Source organism: Parasteatoda tepidariorum, chromosome 10 (assembly GCF_043381705.1).
Source record: "Parasteatoda tepidariorum isolate YZ-2023 chromosome 10, CAS_Ptep_4.0, whole genome shotgun sequence".
NCBI classification, from domain to species: Eukaryota; Metazoa; Arthropoda; class Arachnida; order Araneae; family Theridiidae; genus Parasteatoda; species Parasteatoda tepidariorum.
In genome coordinates, this window is record NC_092213.1 from 21,015,455 (window position 1) to 21,034,723 (window position 19,269).

The 19,269-nt window shown below is 28.6% G+C and overlaps 1 protein-coding gene across 2 annotated transcripts in view; it reads left to right on the forward strand.

Moving 5' to 3' along the window:
* The first annotated feature begins 7,092 nt into the window (after positions 1-7,092).
* Positions 7,093-19,269, forward strand: part of LOC122268263 (chymotrypsin-like elastase family member 1) — a 98,713-nt gene continuing 86,536 nt past the window's right edge. For both annotated transcript variants that reach the window (XM_071186467.1, XM_071186466.1), the window contains exons 1-3: positions 7,093-7,226; positions 8,909-9,072; positions 11,744-11,984. In XM_071186467.1, the coding sequence (XP_071042568.1) occupies positions 7,172-7,226; positions 8,909-9,072; positions 11,744-11,984 (460 nt within the window). In that variant the 5' untranslated portion in view covers positions 7,093-7,171. The remainder of the gene's footprint in view (positions 7,227-8,908; positions 9,073-11,743; positions 11,985-19,269) is intronic.

The window sequence follows — 19,269 nt, forward strand, 5'->3', positions numbered from 1 at the left end:
TAGATGTAACTTAGATAAAAACATGTATTAAAATAAAATATCATTCCCTCACTATTAGTGTCATTCCCTCACTTTTTAAATAGTGAAAATAATTAATTTACTTATTAATTAATTTAAAAATAAATTAAAAAATTAATAAATAAATTTATTAGATTAATTAATTTATTTATTAAACTAATTAATTAATTATTAATTATTATAAACTAATTAATTATTAATTATTATAAATTAATTAATTATAAATTAATTATTTAAAAAATTAATTAATTTAAATATTAAGTATAATTTATAGGATATATACTTTCTTTATAATGCCATTACATATTTCTATTAATATAAAAAGTTTCAGAGCTTTTTATTCACTTTACTTTTATGGGATTTTATGAACTGAAAAATAACAGTTTTCGTGAGAATGACCCATACAGAGAGAGAGAGAGATAGAAAATTATAGTTATATTGTTATTTAGTCATATTTTAATTCATAGAGATGCATGACAAATTATTGTTTATGTATTGTCCAAAAAATGTGCGTTTAAGCATTTTAGAAGCCATTTACGCTTTCTTGTCAGTGATTTTATTCAAATTAAAACTAATTCTTTACAGTTTAGTAATTAAAAAACAAAGAATAAACTTATGGGTACAACTGAAGTTTTTAGGATTATATTCATATGAAATAGTTTTATTTAACGACACTCTTTATTAATGCTGCGTAACATTTTAAAACCAACAGTTTCAGTGTTCAGAGCATAGATTTAATTCTCATTATTATGCGGCATATTACCCTCACAAGTGCAGCAGTATACTACACTCTGAAAATTTCCCCGCTACATTACAGTAAGTGACAAAAAGTGTTTTAGTCACTGACTGTAAAAATAGATTTATAACCATATAGCTATCATGACCATAAAAATACAGATCATCCCGTAAATTTTTCTTGTAAGATGCATGGTCACTGACCTTAATTTAAAGATATTCTCTTAAAAATTATCTCTTAAAAAGGACTGGACGTTGTTTGAAATTCAGGAGATTTGCTTGCCGAATTAAGGCAAATCATGAAACTAGGATAAATTTTGTAATGCTACCATCTGTTAGGAAGCAAGAGAGTTGCATGTTCACTAATGAAGAGAGAACTTGTGAGAAATGTTCATAGAAGCCGCCTGGGTTCGAGCCTGAAATTTTCTTGATCGTAGCCTTATCTGTAATCGTGTAATCAACCTGGAAATGGTGTATACAATCCCGAATTGAGTTAAGAAGCTTCATATAATTACCGCATAAATTAGTGGTAAACTCCACTAATTTTTCTGAAGTTCGTTACAGTTACGATCATTGAGCTTTCTCTCAAAGAAGGAAACTGGCTGTATAAATTAACGATGAACTTACCGATTGTGCAGAAATTTCTTAGAGATGTTTTGTAGTTTTTAAATTTCGATCTTTTCCAAAACATTCAAACTTGCTAACCTAATTTATAGTGTGATCACTGTGCAATTTACCCTAATTTATAGTGTGATCACTGTGCAATGCAACCAGTTAGGATCTTGCCAGTGTCATCTGTGTGTGTAGTTGCATTTGGAGTCGCCGAAAAACTCTCCCGTTCTTAATCTCATAAGAAATCTATGACTGTCTGCAAGCAAAGAGTCACAAAATTTGATTTCGTTTCGAAACAAAAACTAACTTTATTTGTTCATTGATTCAAATAAGAAATGGAAACGAGAAAATAGTCGAAAACTGTATAAGTTTGGTAGAATTTATGACAAACCCAATAAAATTGATTTCAAATGCCAAGTTAAAACATATTAAGTATTAATTTGTTTTAATATTTATGTTCCAAATAAATGATCGTTTTGGAGAATATGTGCTTAGAAAATAATGGATAATAGACTCGCTTCTGCAGTGAGAAAAATTCCGGATCAAATTACAGTAAAAATTACCTGCAGGACATGTTACGGAATAAAAAATCTGATATACCTTACTTTTTACAGTAATTATTGAAAAATCTCCAAATTTCTCTAATTAATTAAATACTTCTGTAAAATATACGGTATAATATTTTACGGTTAAAATGAATTCTACTGTAAAAGGGCTTTTACAGATGATGCACCTAAAGTTGCAGTACTTTATACCATAATTTGATCCTGAATTTTTTACTGTGTAATCTCCAGAATAAATGAATCAAAATATGTAAAAAGGATTTTAGTCTTGCTAACCTACTTTTTGAAAAAGCTAAAAACAAAAATATTTTCAGTTTTCCCTAAAAGTGCTAAAATGCTGAAAGAATGTTATATTATAATATTCATCCTGAATTTTTTACAGAGTATATAATTAATAAAATTTATGAAATTGCAAAATTATCATCCAAAAAACTTTGGATATATTTTATTACGTTGAAAATGTATATAAATAAACGAGTTATTTGAAAATAATGAAAAATGTTTGTGTAAAATGTCTTTTTTAAACAACTTAAGAATAAAAAGATGTATTTATATTTTTAATTTTCAAAGTCATCAGACAAAGTTTTGTTCAAGTTCTACTTCTGATCAAATTTTATGCCTTTTTTCTCTTATAGTGTAAGTAAATCGCATTAAACCAACATGAAAGATACAACATAAAGTATATTTAATCCCATTATGTAACAAAGCAAAAAAAATATCAGAAAATTTGAAAATGTTACGAACGTAAATATTGTAAAAAAGGAAAGAAAGAAAATACCTAGAATAGCTTTTCTTTTTTCTTTTTTTTCTATTTATAAGGCCAGGAGAAAGGCTTTTAATTTTCGAGGATGCTTTAGTTCTAATATATCTTGACTTCATTCAAAATGAAGAGTAAGGAAAATACTTCATTTTTAGGTAATCCAATCAACTAAGCCATGTGTGGGCTTTTCAAAGAAAGAATAAAAAAAACTGCATTTGATTGTTTTCTTCAAACTTAGAAAAAATTTAAAGGCTTTGGAAATGACAAAAGAGAATTAATAAATATAAAATTTGCAAAACAAAATTTCTCTTTTTTCATTCAACTAAGTTTTATTTAATTATTATTAGATGCAACCTTTCAAGTTGTCAGAAAAGACAAAGAAAAAGGTTTCAGACTGTTTTCGAAAATAACAAAAACATTAAAATTTGTTTTTTAAAAAAAAATGAACAGTTGGTGGAGTGATAAATATACACGGAAAAAAAATCATTGCAAATTTACCGTATTTTATGGAGAAGATGCATGTAATAATAATAACAATAATAATAACATAATTCTGATGATGAAAACCAAAATGTATGAAATTTAAACCATTTATTATGTAGTGTATCTACCACTACATTTATTCAGCTCAAATTCAATACTATATAACACATGTTAACTCAAATCTCTGGTGGGTACCTTTTCATAGATGAGGGTTAACATTGTCGATCACAGTCCCCACAAGTAATTTAACGAGTTCATATGGAAACGATTTACCAGATATACTGATTTTCAAAATTTTAGTTCTTATTACCATACGTTTAGTGAAAATGCAAAACTGGAAAGTATATTTAACCGAATAAAAGTTCTTTTATACCATGCTCTGAGTTATCAGGATTAAAATATCACATATTATAAAATTACTAGTGGACTGCGCCCCCTGCTCGCTAACGCTCGTCAACCCCCGAAAATTGCTACGCAATCTTATATGGTTTGATTCGCAAACTAAGCTCGCTTCGCTCGCTACTAACTTAGGTACATTGCAAATGCACAAAATTCTAAGAATTCAAAACAGTCATTCAAATCCATATAACAACTTTTTCAACAAAAAAAAATTACATCTTTTTAGTAAATACTAAGTTTATAAAATAAATTTGAATTTAAATAAATGACATGTAATTCGTTAAACCTATTAAAAATGTGCTATAGTATAAAATCTTAAGATAAAATTTCTAAAACTGATATCTCTTTAAAAAGGTTAAAATTTTGGCTATAATTAAGTCTATTAAAAATTGAAATAAGTGAATTGCAATGGAAAAACCTGCATAAACAAATAAATTCTAGTAAAACAAATAAATTCGTGATATAAATCAAAAATCGTCAAATAAATTCGTAATATATAAATTCGTGAAAAAAAGCGCTTTCGACAAAATACTAAAATAGAGATCTATCGACAAAGACTACTCACTTCTGCCTAGCTTAATAGTATGAGATTGCCGCAGCTGATGCTCTCTGGTTATTTCAGTTTCCGTTTTTAAAAGCGCTATATGTTGAGCCATCTCAGCTAGATTTGGCATGTGACATTTTTAGCGGCAATCATAGGTCGATTTTTTAGCGTTGCCATTCGGGGAGTTGTAATGAGGTTTTTTTTGTCGCCGTGTAAGAGTATCGGGGAGTTGTAATGAGGTTTTTTTTTGTCGCCGTGTATATATAGATATTATATCATAATTTTTACAGAAATCATTACAATAGCGTTTCGATAAAATTACCAAGCTTTTTTGGTGTTCAATAGAGCTCGAAACACGGTAAATTTTAGCATATTCCGGTAGTTTTGACAATATTTTTTTCCTCAGTGGATGATTCATACCCTAAATATGGCTAAATGAAATTGAAAAATATTTATATTAATTAAACAATTATTTTAATAAAAATTGGTAAAAACAGAATTCTGGAAACTGTAATTATTTATGAATTGTATTTAGTAAAATTTTATATAGTAACAATCGAAACAACACGGTTCAAATATATAACATAGACTGCACATGAAATATTTAATATTCGAATTTAGAAAGGAAAGAAACGGAAAGTTTGCAGTCTCCTATTTCATGAAGAAGTACCTTTCCAGACATAAAAAAAAGGATATATCTCAAATTCACAATGACACTCGCGGAAGGATACAATTCGTTGTTCTTCAAAAGAGCAGTCATAAAAACTCTCAAAAAAGGGAAAAGAGTTCCTATTTTTAGGATCTTCTTTCAATTTTCTCAGACACAACTTTCTTCCTGTAAGAGTTTTATCCTAAGTGCATCGAATAATAGAATCTGTCAAAGATAACAGCTATTCATCTTTTCCATTTCATGAATATGGTTTTCTTTTTTCTTCTTTTCAGAATGGAAATTTTTAAGTTGGGATTTTCATTTACAGTATTTAAGTTTTGAATTAAAAACTATTCATTAACCAGAAATTATTTCCGTGTCTTATATTTCAGAAAATAAGAGACTTTATACATGCTGTTGAAACAACGGCATGTAAAGTTTATGTGTTTAATGACAATAAAAATGCATGTGTTTCATACACTTTTATTTTTGACATAGAACATTTAAAAATAAAAAACCGAATATGTTTCATACATATTTATTTATTTTTTCATACATATTTATTTTTATACATATTTATAGTATATGTCTCAATAAATAAATAAATAATATCATAACATATGTTTGTTATGGTCAATGTAAATAGTCGATTATAATTAATACTAACCGGTAAATATTAATTTGACTGATCAATATATAGGCTGATATTAATAGGCTGATCAATAAGCCTGTTAAAGTGAATAATTTAAGCGAATTTATCGCATTAACCTGTTATTATTAAAAATAACGAATGAAGTTTGGTCAATGTCATTCTTTCGCATTTCTACTTCGTACTTTCACCGAAAGAAGCTATTATTATTAATTTTGACCGGTTCAACCGTTTAATCACATTGACCAATTGGTAATATTATAATAATGTAAAACCATTTTAACTAATAAAAACCTCAAAGTCAAAAAAATACAGTTTTGCAAAAGAACTATAATTACGCAGAATAATAAATAATCACTATCACAGGCATAACAGCTTAAGCAAAAGATTTGAACTAGCTATAACAGTATTGTTAAGTTAATATTCTAGTCAATTCATATCCATAGCATTCTATATAATCAGCTATAGAAATATACTTCAATTTAGCTTCCCCTACGTCTAACATTAGAATTTATAACAAGCATTTAATCGGGACAAATGTCTCGACATATCGGACAAATGTCTCAAAATACTGCGATTTGAGGCAAATTTTCATTAAATATATTTGACTAAAAAAGTAATACATGATTTCTTTTTCAGAAAGGAATGTTATTAATTTATACAACTTCAAAATGTAATTCTTAAGTTCTAATTAAAAACATTTAAGTTGTTGTAGTTAAGTTAAGTAGTTAAAAAAATAAAATATCCATTACAAGATTTAAATTTACTATACTAAGTAATCAAAAATTTAAATTTAGTATTATGTGTTGAAAATCTAATATACTAAATTTTAATTATTAAATATTGAAATAGCGTAATCAATTTGCATTTTATGAGTGAAATAATTTTTGAAAGATGATTACATTGATACATTTAAATAATTATTGAATCACAAATTAATAATTTATTAAAGTGATCTTTAATTTTAGAACTTATTAAATTGAGAGGATTTAAAGATTTGTTAATTTATTTAAACCATATTAAAAATTCCATTAAGATTCATCCAGTCAAAGAGGAATCAAAACTATTTTATATCTCTGTAAAAATGGAGGCTTTGACTGTGTTTACATAATTTAAATTAATTTTTATAATACTTTTTGCGAAAACAGTACAGAGATAAACGCGACCCTAGTAGTGAATTTAATATCTAAAATTACCACTATAAGAATATTATTAAAATAGAGTACAATTTAGCTCATTTTATTATCACTCTAATTGTTTTTAGCTTATTTCAGTTAAAGTTCATCACTTAAGTATTTTTAGAACAGGTATAAACTTCTTTGTAGATACAAGTCAGAAATTCAGAGAATGCAATCACCGATTTCACGAAATTTGGTTATTCAATTATTTTAAACAAATATCTACAAAAATCACGAATAAAAGTATTTAACATTTTATTGTAGAAATGATAGTTTTTAGAGTAATTTGCACTAGTAGCTACCCAATCTTTTTTTAGAAAAAATACTTTTTAAACAGATAATTTTGATGATTAAATAAATTACTTGAAAGTAGTGGAAATAACATTTCAATTTTATTTATTCATTTTTATTAACATATGTCATATATTTTCCAATTTATCGTTCATTATGGCCAATTTCCTTGGGAACTAACATTTGGAATGGTAATCAGGCGTGATAACAATTCCAAATTTTGCTTTTAGGAATAAAACAATGTTTTACACGCCAGTGTTGTCCATGACGCGCTGATTTCTGCTGTCAAAATGTGGATGCTAATTTTCATTACCACGTTGGCAATTGGCTACTCAAGTGCTGACGGTAATTATTCTTTTTTTTTCATTTCAAACACGGTATTGTTTGTTTTTTTTAATTTCATATCAACCTGTGATTTTTTTTAAAAATCTTGAATTAATAAATTAATTAATTAAATTCTTTAAAAATGCCTGTTTATAATACTTAATGTAAAAGGTCATATATACAGTATCTATCATATATACAGTGTCCAAGGTATACAGTACATATGACATGGGTGCTATTTATGTAGACAGTATAATAAACAGTATCTGTCTAGATTCTATACACGGGTATATATCTGGAAAAATCTTGATAATATCCGTATACCGTAATTAAAGTCAGAAAAATTCCAGATCAAATTCTGGAGAAAAAAACGGGCATTTAGGGTGCCAGTACTTTTTAATGTAAACTCCATTTTAACTGGAATATGTTATGGAACAATCAATCTGTTATACCATTATTTTAGCAGTAACAATTACATAAAGTCACTGAATCACTCTAATTAAATAAATATTACTGCAAATTTTACTATATTTCACGATACAAATAAATTTTACAGTAAAATGGATTTTATGGATGATACACTCAAAGTGCAGATACTTTATGTCGTAATATGATCCGGAATTTTTTACAGTGTATGAGCCATTTATTATTAATGTATATGACTAGGAGTTAGGTTTTGGTATGCATAGATTAATGCAACATACAGAAAGGCAAAGCATACAGAACTAGGCAAAGTATCGCGAATTTGACAATAATTAGATTTCACGATACAAGAATAATTCATAGTTATATCTCTCTGGAGGCGCTGATATGTATACATAACAAGGTGGACGTCAAAAAGGAGAAAATAAGACGCAGCTCTCCCCCTTTAAAAACGTATATAAAACTTAAAACGAGCTTACCTTCTCCTAGTGATGCTGCTATCTAGTGACAATGATAAAAAATAAAAGAGTTTCATTATTTGATTTCAATGAGTTAAAAACTTTATGGAATTGTTTACTATAGTAACTGGTGCCGCCATCTAGTGATGCTTGTAAAAAGTAAATGTTCGTCAGTTACTTTCATTACAAAAAAAATTTTGGTAATTTTAGAACTGCACGCTTTTGAGAATAGATATTTAAGAGTATTCAGCCCAAATATTGTTTACTAATATTTCAAATAAACGGTGCGAGTCTTTAATTGCTATGATAAGAATGAGAAAATGTCACAAAAACTATCGTGGGCATTAGTAGTAGGAAAAGGCGATAAGACCTAAGTGTATAGCAATGGCACATCGCTTCTTTTCAAGCTATTTTGGCTGGAGTAGTTTATCTCTTATAATTTGTCTCTGATTATGTGCTAGTTGCGGAAACGGAATGATCGGCATGATTGCTATTTAGTTATCCTTTTATCACTGTTTACATAAGTACTGCGAGGGTACCTAATGAGAGAAAAGAAAACTAACCCTTTTCTGTCCCATTATCAATTGTATTTCAAACTTCCTGAATTTTCCTAACTAATATAATCTCTGACTCGTAATTAATTGATTGTGCATGATAAGAATCATTTTTAGGCACTGTTCTTAAAAGAGTCATAGATTGGGAATTATTTTAAGTTACTGTAACTTGTACTGAGTAAAATGTAATCTAACATAACTGATTTAAAATTAAAAAAATAATTGTTCTACTTTGAGTAGAAAAAATTTTTTTCTCCACATTTTATAGATTTGAAAGAAGCATGCATAAACAGGCTCACGGGTGGAGAAGAAAAAGTTAAAGTTATAGACGTTCGTCGACCAGGAATTTTATACAGTCCTGGATTTGAAAAGAATTCTAATTACCCAAATAATGTTCACTGTGCATACCAACTTACAGCACCAGAAGGAATGGTAAGATGCCCTTTTTAGGAATTATTTTAAAATTGTTGTTTCCCCTAATTTCTACGATTAGATTCAGGTCACATTAGAGTTTTTTTTTTCAGTAACATAGGAATTTGAAGTAACATAGGAATTTCAAAAAAATTAGTTACATTTATTGAAATTATTAAAAGTACAGTTTAATAATTTGCCAAAACATATTTAGATTTCATAACCACCTGAATACTATTAAGTATATAATAGGATTAGGTATGATGATTAAGGCTCTTTACTAACTGTTCCAACATATCTCGCCCATCTTCTATGCGGATCAGGTCAGGTGATTTCGCACACCAATTGAAATGTAATTGAGGGTGTGAGTATTGCTAAAATGAGTAGCATATTTTTCTAGCTCAATAAAGATTGCTGATGTAATCATTGAAAATGAGGGTATAGACAATATCATGAGACATTGACTGATATGAACCTCATGAAGATATTGACTAAGAGACAACCACATGAATTAGCAGATTTTTTCCGTGCATGGATGCATGCTGGTTCATATTAGTGGTCAGAGATCGCTTCTGTTTCTGACCTTCATAAGACCTCCTAAACACCTAAAACCTACTATCATGTTGTTAATCATATTTATTTTAAGAGTGAGTAATGTTCAACTTTGTGAGCTAATAAAATATTCTAATACTTATTCAGATCCAAATAAGTAAATTTTAGAAATTTGATTCAAAAATTCCTCATTTATGATGCGATTAGGAGAAAAGTTTTGACTAAGCGGTATAGGCTGTTGAGTTGAGAAAGATCGCAAGCAGGAAAGTTAAACATATAAGGTTAATCATTAAGAAATATATTTGAAACGTAAGTTCTAGAAATTGTGGAATAATTTAACAGGCATTAAAGCTTTGCCACGAATACTCTAAATTAGACTGGCAGTTTGAAAAAAAAAATTTGAAAGCTAAAAAATTAAGAAAAAAAAGAGCTTGTGTTAGAATATATACATTTGTGTAAAAATATATAAATTTGTGTAAGAAGATATTAAATTTTAGCACCAAAAATGCTGGTTTTTGTTCAGCAAAACATAATTTTCATTCTTTAATAGAATTATGATAACAATTATATGATCCTTGATTTACTATTTCATTACTTGCAGCGCCATCTATTGAAATATTTTAAACTAAAACGAAGCATTTCAAAAGGAAAAATTTGTGCCTAATCACATGCTTTTGCTGCAATAATTATTTTATTTTAATGGTTAAGTAATTCTAATTATTTTTATTCATTTAGTTTAATATTAAATTTGGAGGTATTAAATTTTTAAGCAATTTAAACTGGAGATTTTTCTAGATAATTTGATGTTGCAGTAAATGTTATGCTTCATTATTTCAGCTTTGATTTCATAAATTTGATTTACAATGATTTTACCCACCGCTGTTTGTAAATAATATTTAAACAAACTATGAGGCTTTGCTACCCGCTAGCTTTGCTCACCAACTAAATTGCTACTCATCCAAAAAAAAAATTTCTTAGAAGCCAATATTTTACATAAAACAAAGAACATTTTGCTTTCAGGGTTTTGCCCTCGATTCATTAAGGTTTAGTCAAAGAACGTTAAAAAGTTAAACAAATGTTACTCTATTTTGCACACTTACCGACTAATGAAAACTTTATCTAAAAAAAATTAAACTACGGAAAGTTGCTTAGTCATTGTTGTTGTTACACATCCCCCTGGTGAAGTAAAGCCTAGACCAGGTCCAGAAGGCCCCGTTCTACAGTTCCCCATATATCTGCAGAAAGTTCCGATCAACCAGCAGCTGCTTAAAAGAAGCGCTAAGGCAAAAAAGAAGGTGATCAGGACTAGAAGGTTGTGAGCAGGAACAAGGAGGGAAAGTCTTCTCCCCATTTTGAAACCTTAAACACTTAAGATGGCCACTACCAAATCTGGTCATGGCCGATTGGAAAGGCCGAGGGCCGCAGCATGTTAATGATAGGCCAGCGCGGTTGCCAGCACACCACTGATGGGATGGAGTACGGCGCCACACTGGAAGCAAAAGATGTTTTCCCAGGGAGTGGATCTCAGTGGGAGTAAGACGGTTCAAACAGTCCATAGGGGAACTGATCACAGTCATTCTTATCGAGCACATCGGCTGTCTCATTGCCATGTACCCCGACATGCGTTTGGATCCATTGGAGGCTTATTGGTGTCTTCAGGCCTATCACAGATGGAAGTTTCATAATCTCCCGGACAGGAATATCAAATATTTCTGGCCAGTTCTTGAAATACTGAATAGCACTCCTACTATCGGTCAACATCCAAATTATTATCAGTTGTCTGGGCATAATTAAGGGCAGTTCCAATAGCTATGATCTCAGTTCTAAAGACTGAGCGTGACAGGGTTTCGGATACTGATCCTGACATTCCTGATACTGATCCTTAGTCATTAAAATTACTAACGTATTGTTTTAATTTTTTTAAAAATACAATGTTTTACTTAAATTAATAAGTTTCTCAAGGCATTTTTTAATTATCTGGCCAATGTAACATAATCAATTTAAATTACCATCAGATTTAGTTCTTATTCTCTTAAAAAATTATTAAAATTTTTTATTAACATTGATAAGTTTTTTAAAACGTTTTTTTTTTAAACTAGTAACCAGTCAGATTTACACATTGAGAATATTTCCCTTGCAGCACGTTCGAATTCATTTTAATACCCTTGATGTAGACATCACAGATGGTTGCGGGGGTGATTCCGTGAGTATCCATGATTTTGATTCAAATGACGCTAGTGTTTTAGTGAAGATGCATTGTGGAAACAATTTGCCAAACGACTACGTATCCAATTCATTCGCGTTCCTACTTATATTGAAAACTGATGACTTTGGCGCTAAAAGAGGATTCAATATCACCTATTCTGTTCAGACAAGCATCGGTAAGTTTAATTTATGCATTATAATTTTTTCTTAATTTCAAATCTGAAATGACCAAAGGTTTTATTATTGTATCCATTTGCTTTCCTTTTTCACTACAATCTGAAGAAACTGCAGTGAAAATTTTGTACAAACACCAGCTTAATACCCGTTCTGATTAATAGTGTACAGTGTTGTAGAGTACAGTGTTGATTAATTGCTAATTTATAGAAAAATTTAGCAATTAATCACCATTCCCACAGTCTTTAACAAAACTAAAAGACACCAACACAGTTAACTGAATTAAAATTATTTCATTTTCATTTTAATCCTTTCTCGGTGGTTCTACGTTATTAGTAAAAGCATAGCACGTTCATAGAACTTCATCTCATAATATTTATTTTAATTTATTTATTTTAATTTATTCATTTCATAATACTTATTTTAATAATAAATATTAGGGAAATTTCGCACTTTTCCGTTAATTTAGGGTTCCGTTTAATTTAATTCCGATAGGGAAATTTCGTTTCCGGCTGCTCCCGTACGCAAGAAACTGCGCATGCTCGCTAATATTTTAGATTTAGCATCTTTACGTTAAGTTGGCGTGATTTACGCTGCTGCTTATAGCTCTGAAATGTTGTTTTCTGTTTAAGCCTACCTTCGAACTAAAAACATGGACATAGAATGGGAATTTGGAGGAATGTATCAATGAAATTTAGAAATGAATCGTATGATCTCACAACAATTGATTAATTCAAAAAATAAATAATTATATTGGTTTTTGTTTAACATTATAGTTGTCTAATTGCACTATTTCCATACGAAACATGATATATTTTTCGCAATTTTGAAATTATGAATTATCTTTTGTTAACTACACAATTTATTTAATAGAAATTAAATAATCAATAGAAGTTCTATAATATTTTTTTAATATTCATAATAACAGCCACAGTTTTAAAGAGATAATCTACGTCCGTTATTAATGTTTGGTTTGATTCTGCGGTCCAAGTTAAAATGATATTCCACTAAGTTAGCGCTTTTTACTAACGGAATCTCTAATTTTCTCTTACCTCATATTTTCCCTTATGTAAATTTCATATTTTTTTACCAGAATTGATTCATGCGCACTTCCATTGCGCATGCGCAATTCTTGAAATCTTACGTACGGGAGCGTACGGAAGCTAACACAAATTTACAAAATCTCTCTATTAACTATACTAAAATATACATTTATTTCTTTTCTACAATACCCCAAATAAGGAATGTGTGCCTGGATAGCCTGGTTGGTAGGGCACTGAGCCCATGTCCAAGAGGTCGTGGGTTCGATCTCTGCCGGCCGAAGACTCTCCGTGTCGTAAATGGTGACTGATGCACGTTAAACCTGTAAAGCCTCCATGTTCCGTGTTCCCATAACAAATCAATACCTCTAGGGGTACTGATCCAGTAGTTTCCTTGTCTTCTGGATTGGTTCAAACTTGCAAGGCTACGAAGTTGAACATTAGTAGTCGTAAACCCAAAAATTGGGTCGGCTGTTCAACGACGTTTATTAAAAAAAAAAAAAAAAAAAAAAAAAAAAAAAAAAAAAATAGGAGTATATATTTACTTTCTTCCGATTCTCCGTTTCTCCTTCGCTTTCTTATTTTCTTAACCTGAATTAGAGTTCCTTATATCTAACTTTAAGTTAGAGAATAACGATAATGGCTTCAAAATTGTCCAAAACAGTGGGGTTGCAAAAGAAAAAGATAATGGAATAGTTACCACACTCGGCAACGTTTTTCCTTAATCTCACTTTCTTCGTCTGAATTGGGATTTTTAGTGGTATTTTAATTTTTAGTATCATGCTATGCTTGAGTAAAAAATTCATTAAAAATTAAACTGAAATGAATAGCATTTTAATGAAATTGGTAAATTATTAATAACTTCGTAAAAAATTAATCGTTTAATTATTGTTTTTGTCAAAAAAAATTTTATTACTTGAATAAATATTTTTATCTTAATATAAATAATCATTTATATATATATTTCTCTTACACGGCGACAAAAAAAAGCCTCATTACAACTACCCGAATGGCAACGCTAGAAAATCGACCAATGATTGCGCTAAAAATGTCATATGCCAAATCTAGATTGGGTGGCTCAATATATAGCGCTTCTAAAAACGGAAACTGAAATAACCAGAGTGTAAAATATTATGTGCTTATGCGCATCGTATTTTTTGTTAAATAATTTATTTATTATATATCAGTTTATAGATGGTAACGAGAAGAGTTTTGTGGTTGCTATGGTGACTAATTAGAAGGTAAATTGTTTTTGGTTCAAAATATAGCACAATGGCTGAGATGGCTCAAAATATAGCACTTTTAAAAACGAAAACTTAAATAACCAGAGAGAGCATAAGCTAGGCAGAAGTGAGTGAGTAGTCTTTGTCGATAGATCTCTATTTTTGCATTTTGTCGAAAGCGGTTTTTTTTACGAATTTATATATTACGAATTTATTTGACAATTTTTGATTTATATCACGAATTTATTTGTTTTACTAAAATTTATTAGTAACATTGCAAAAATATTAGTAACTTTGCAAAAAATTAGTCGGTAAAAGTTTTTTTTATTGTTTTTATCAACATATTTTTTATCAACATATTTTTATCAACATATTTTTTCAATATATACTTAAATAAATATTTTTATCTTAATACAAATAACTATTTTATTTTATTAATTTTTCGTTAACTTAATCAAATCTTTCCGATGGAATCTCGATGGATGAATGTTTGTGTCGATGGATTCTTGCTGTCAAAATTTAAATGACTTTCAAATTAGCTAGAGCACTCAAAACAGAATTAAAATTAGCGACCACGTACAAAACTGTGTTCCTAATACAGCTCTCACGACCAACACTCAAATGACGGTGATCTAAATACAGCCCACCGGACTTTTCTCAAAACAGCAATGAATCAGCAATGACAGCTAATGGAATTCATTCATCGAATTCTATTACAGGTAAAATTCTGGTGGGGAAGCAATTTAGCGTAGCTACCACGCTACCACTACAACTACAAAATTCATATTCACTAGTATATAAGACATGTTAACTCAATTCTATCTCGAGGTTCCTTTCGACAGATGACGGTTTACATTTTTGGTAACCTAGTCCCACATGGGTTTCCGAAATATTAAGAAACATTTTTGAAAATTAGACATATAGTTTATGACGTAGTAAAGATAAAAATAAGATAAATGATGAAAAATTGACGTTATTTACTTGACAGAATATTTTTATTTCTGTTAATAATAATAATACTTTTGCAAAAATACTTTCTTATATAAAAAAATACGACATTCCTAAAAAACTAACTAAGCAGTTTACAGAACTAAAAAAAACGATTACAAAGAAATTCATTAATTCAATTAAAAATAATTAAAGAAAATTATAAACTCATTGATATATCAATCTAGTAGTTGAGCGTTTTGCCGTAGCATGGCGTTAAAAACATGCATCGATTGAAAAACGCGTCTTTTTATTTTTTCTAATATTAGTAGGAAAACTCTTGAAATATTTTTCTGTGTTGCATACACACCTACGTATAAACATTCCGCTCTTTAGATCAATTAGCTGCATAAATTTAATTAAATTAGTTAACTTGTTAGTTAAAAATGACAAGCTTTAATAGAAATGGAAACAATTTTAAGAGGTTAGAAGCATGCAGTTATAAGCTTAAATTTGCCGAGAAAATATTTGCACTTCAAATAATGGCATTTATTTTTCTCCAGAGAAACAACCTTTAAAAGCAATTGATACACAAGAGGTTAAATATCTGTTAAGAATGTCAGAAACGTTCTCGTCCCTTATCATTATACATTTTCCAGGTACAGATCTATTATGTTGTCTGATTCATATATATATTTCGGACGTATTCTGGTAAAATAAAGTAACATATAATTGAGAACCTAGTGAAGAAAATTGGCTTTCAAAACAAATAATTTTTTTTAAAGATCAGACAACTATTTTTAGAATCATTTAAGAAAATCTAATTTAAATGTACAGAAAAGTAATATTGTGATTTACAGCTCATTTAATTCCTCCTTGAAATGTTAAGAGATAATTATCAAAAAAGAAGACAAAATTTAGGCGTTTAATAGTGTTAACAGTTTAACTAGTTTGTGAATTTAAGATTTAATTACATTAAAGAATTAAATAATACAAATTATTTAAGTTTAATAGTATTTATCTTTTAGTTTCATTAAAAAATCATTCATTTAGAAAATAATATCAAGCCCCTTACATTCATTGTAAATAAAAAGTCGATAGCAAAACTTATGGCAGTTTTATTATCACTAACAAAGACACAATAACTTTCACAAATGAGTGCATGAAAAAGGGAATTAAACCAGTGGAAACTTTGTGAATGAAAACACATTATTCACAAATAAGAAAACTTCAACTGCAAAAAAAGTGAAATGAAAACCATGAAATCACTATTATAGAAAGCACAAAATGTTTCACAAATAAAAAAGTGATATTGCGAAAAATGGAATGAAAACCATCAAACCCTTATAAGTGAAAATACAAGTATCTTTCACAAATAAAAAAGACGAAAATCACGAGAAATGGAATTAAACCAATGAAAACTTCATTTGTAAAAACGCAAGATCTTTCACCCAGGAAAAAAAAAGACGAAAATTGCGAAAAATGGAATAAAATTAATCGAATCGTCATTTGTAAAATTACAAGATTCACAGTTGACAAAAAAAATGATACTATGAAAAATTAAATAAAAACCANAAAAGTCGATAGCAAAACTTATGGCAGTTTTATTATCGCTAACAAAGACGCAATAACTTTCACAAATGAATGCATGAAAATGTGAAAAAGGGAATTAAACCAGTTGAAACTTTGTGAAGGAAAACACGATATTTTACACAAATGAAAAACTTGAACTGCAAAAAAAAGTGAAATAAAAACTATGAAATCACTATTATTGAAAACACAAAATCTTTCACAAATAAAAAAGTGATATTGCGAAAAATGGAATGAAAACCATCAAACCCTTATAAGTGAAAATACAAGTATCTTTCACAAATAAAAAAGACGAAAATCACGAAAAATGGAATTAAACCAATGAAAACTTCATTTGTAAAAACACAAGATCTTTCACCCAGGAAAAAAAAAGACGAAACTTGCGAAAAATGGAATAAAATTAATCGAATCGTCATTTGTAAAATTACAAGATCTTTCACAGTTGACAAAAAAAAATGATACTATGAAAAATTAAATAAAAACCAAGAAAACTTTATTATTGAAAATGCAAGATCTTCCCTACATGAAAAAAAAAGAAAATTCTGAAAAATGGAATAAAACCAATGAAACTTTCATTCGTAAAAAGACAAGATCTTTCAAAATTGAAAAAAAAACATTGATACTACTAAAAAGGAAATAAAAAACTGAGAAACCTTTATTATTGAAAATACTAGATCTTTCACCAAAGAAAAGAAAAATGATACTACGAAAAATGGAATAAATTCTTTATGCAAGAAAACACAAGATCTCTCACAAAGAAAAAAATATGAAAGTTGAGTAAAATAGAACAAAAGCGAAAACTTCATTTGTAAAAACTCTAGTGAAAGATAAAATGAAATTGTGTTATATTTTTTCATAATCTCAATCAATCATTCCTGTACAAGCAAATAAGTACTTGTGAGCTGGTAGGGTAAAAACTAAGAGATTACAAGCTTTTTCTTTATTCGTAGCAACATAGACCATTAGGGGGAAAAAAGTTAACATGTTTGTCTTCTTAATCTAGTTTTAAAGGAATTTCTGTCGATAAAAACATGCCAGAATAATTTATCCATTCTAAGTTATTAATAAACATCTTTCGTTTTCACAACTCATGATTAGGACTGGGCTATAAATCGATGTATCGAGACTATCGATTTGTCGCATATATCGGCAAGACGATACAGTGACTTTCATTCAAGGCGATACATCAGATATCTGATTTAAGCCGTCGAGTAAAGACAACGAGCACGAAACGATATAGCGATATAAGACACGCAAGGATATAAGAAAACGATATAGCGATATAAGACTCCTCTCAACATCGGAACGTAAGATCCTCTTACGTTCCGATGTCGACTCGCGCAGTGGAAGACGATGTTCGTTTCGTTATGTTGAAATGGCCTTGATTGGTGAGAGGTAGAATCAGACCTGGGTAGAATCAGACCTGGGTAGAATCAGAATCAGAGTTTTGAGAACATATATCGTAATCTCGCATGTTCGTTTTCGCACCTCTTAGTTTTTTTTTTCTTTTTTTTTTTTTTTTTTTTTTTTTGTAGCGACTTGATATCGTTTCTTGTAGATTATTTTCAGTGGGACTAACTTCGTGATCGCCGATGTTACCTTGTTCTGAAGGCAATCTATTATTGAAAAGAATATATAAAGAGGAGTTTCTTCATTAATTAGATAAGTTTTTTTTTAACAAAACTTTTTTTTATTTTTAATTGTGAAAATTATCGGAAATCTAATTTAAGGCGCCCATAAAGAATTAAATTTGTTATGTTATTTTTTTACTTTCTTTTCATTTATTAAAAACTTTTTGGATAAAACTCCTAATAGTTTAATAGGTTTTTATTACTGATTTTAAATTTATAAATCTTGTTGTTTTTATTTTTAGAAATAAAGTTAAAACAAAACTTATTTTTTATCATTTGGATTTGGACATAAATCACTCAACTTTGTTTGTTCAAAAAAATTTTAAAGGTTTGCGCATTTTATTCTTTTTTTTAAATCATTTAGCACTTCGCTTTATTAAAGAGGACAAGATTTTTTTTTAAAAATATTCTTTTGATATTATTTGTTAATTAGCTAAATATATTATCGAATATCACAATTCTTTTGTTTTTATTTTTAAGAAATTAAACCTTACTTTGTTTTTCGTTCATAATTAGGTCATTGTTCAATTTAATTTAATTATTTATCTGAAATAATAACAATAAAAAATACTGTTCTAAAAGCGTTTTTTTTTCTAAAATTTATTTAGCACGTTGTTTTAAACATACAAATAATTTTTAACGAACTTATTTTTTAAATTTTCTTTCTATACTGTTAGGTAAATATATTGATAAATTTCAATTTTATTTATTTTTTTATTATTTATTTTTAAATTAAGAAATATTTCATTTATTTGCGTGATCATTTTTAGAAAATGTAACAAAACTTGCATTTACTTTTTCATTTAGAAATTGAACATTAAGATCGAACTTAATAATTATGTAATTATTTATGCATAATAGTACAAGAAAATATTA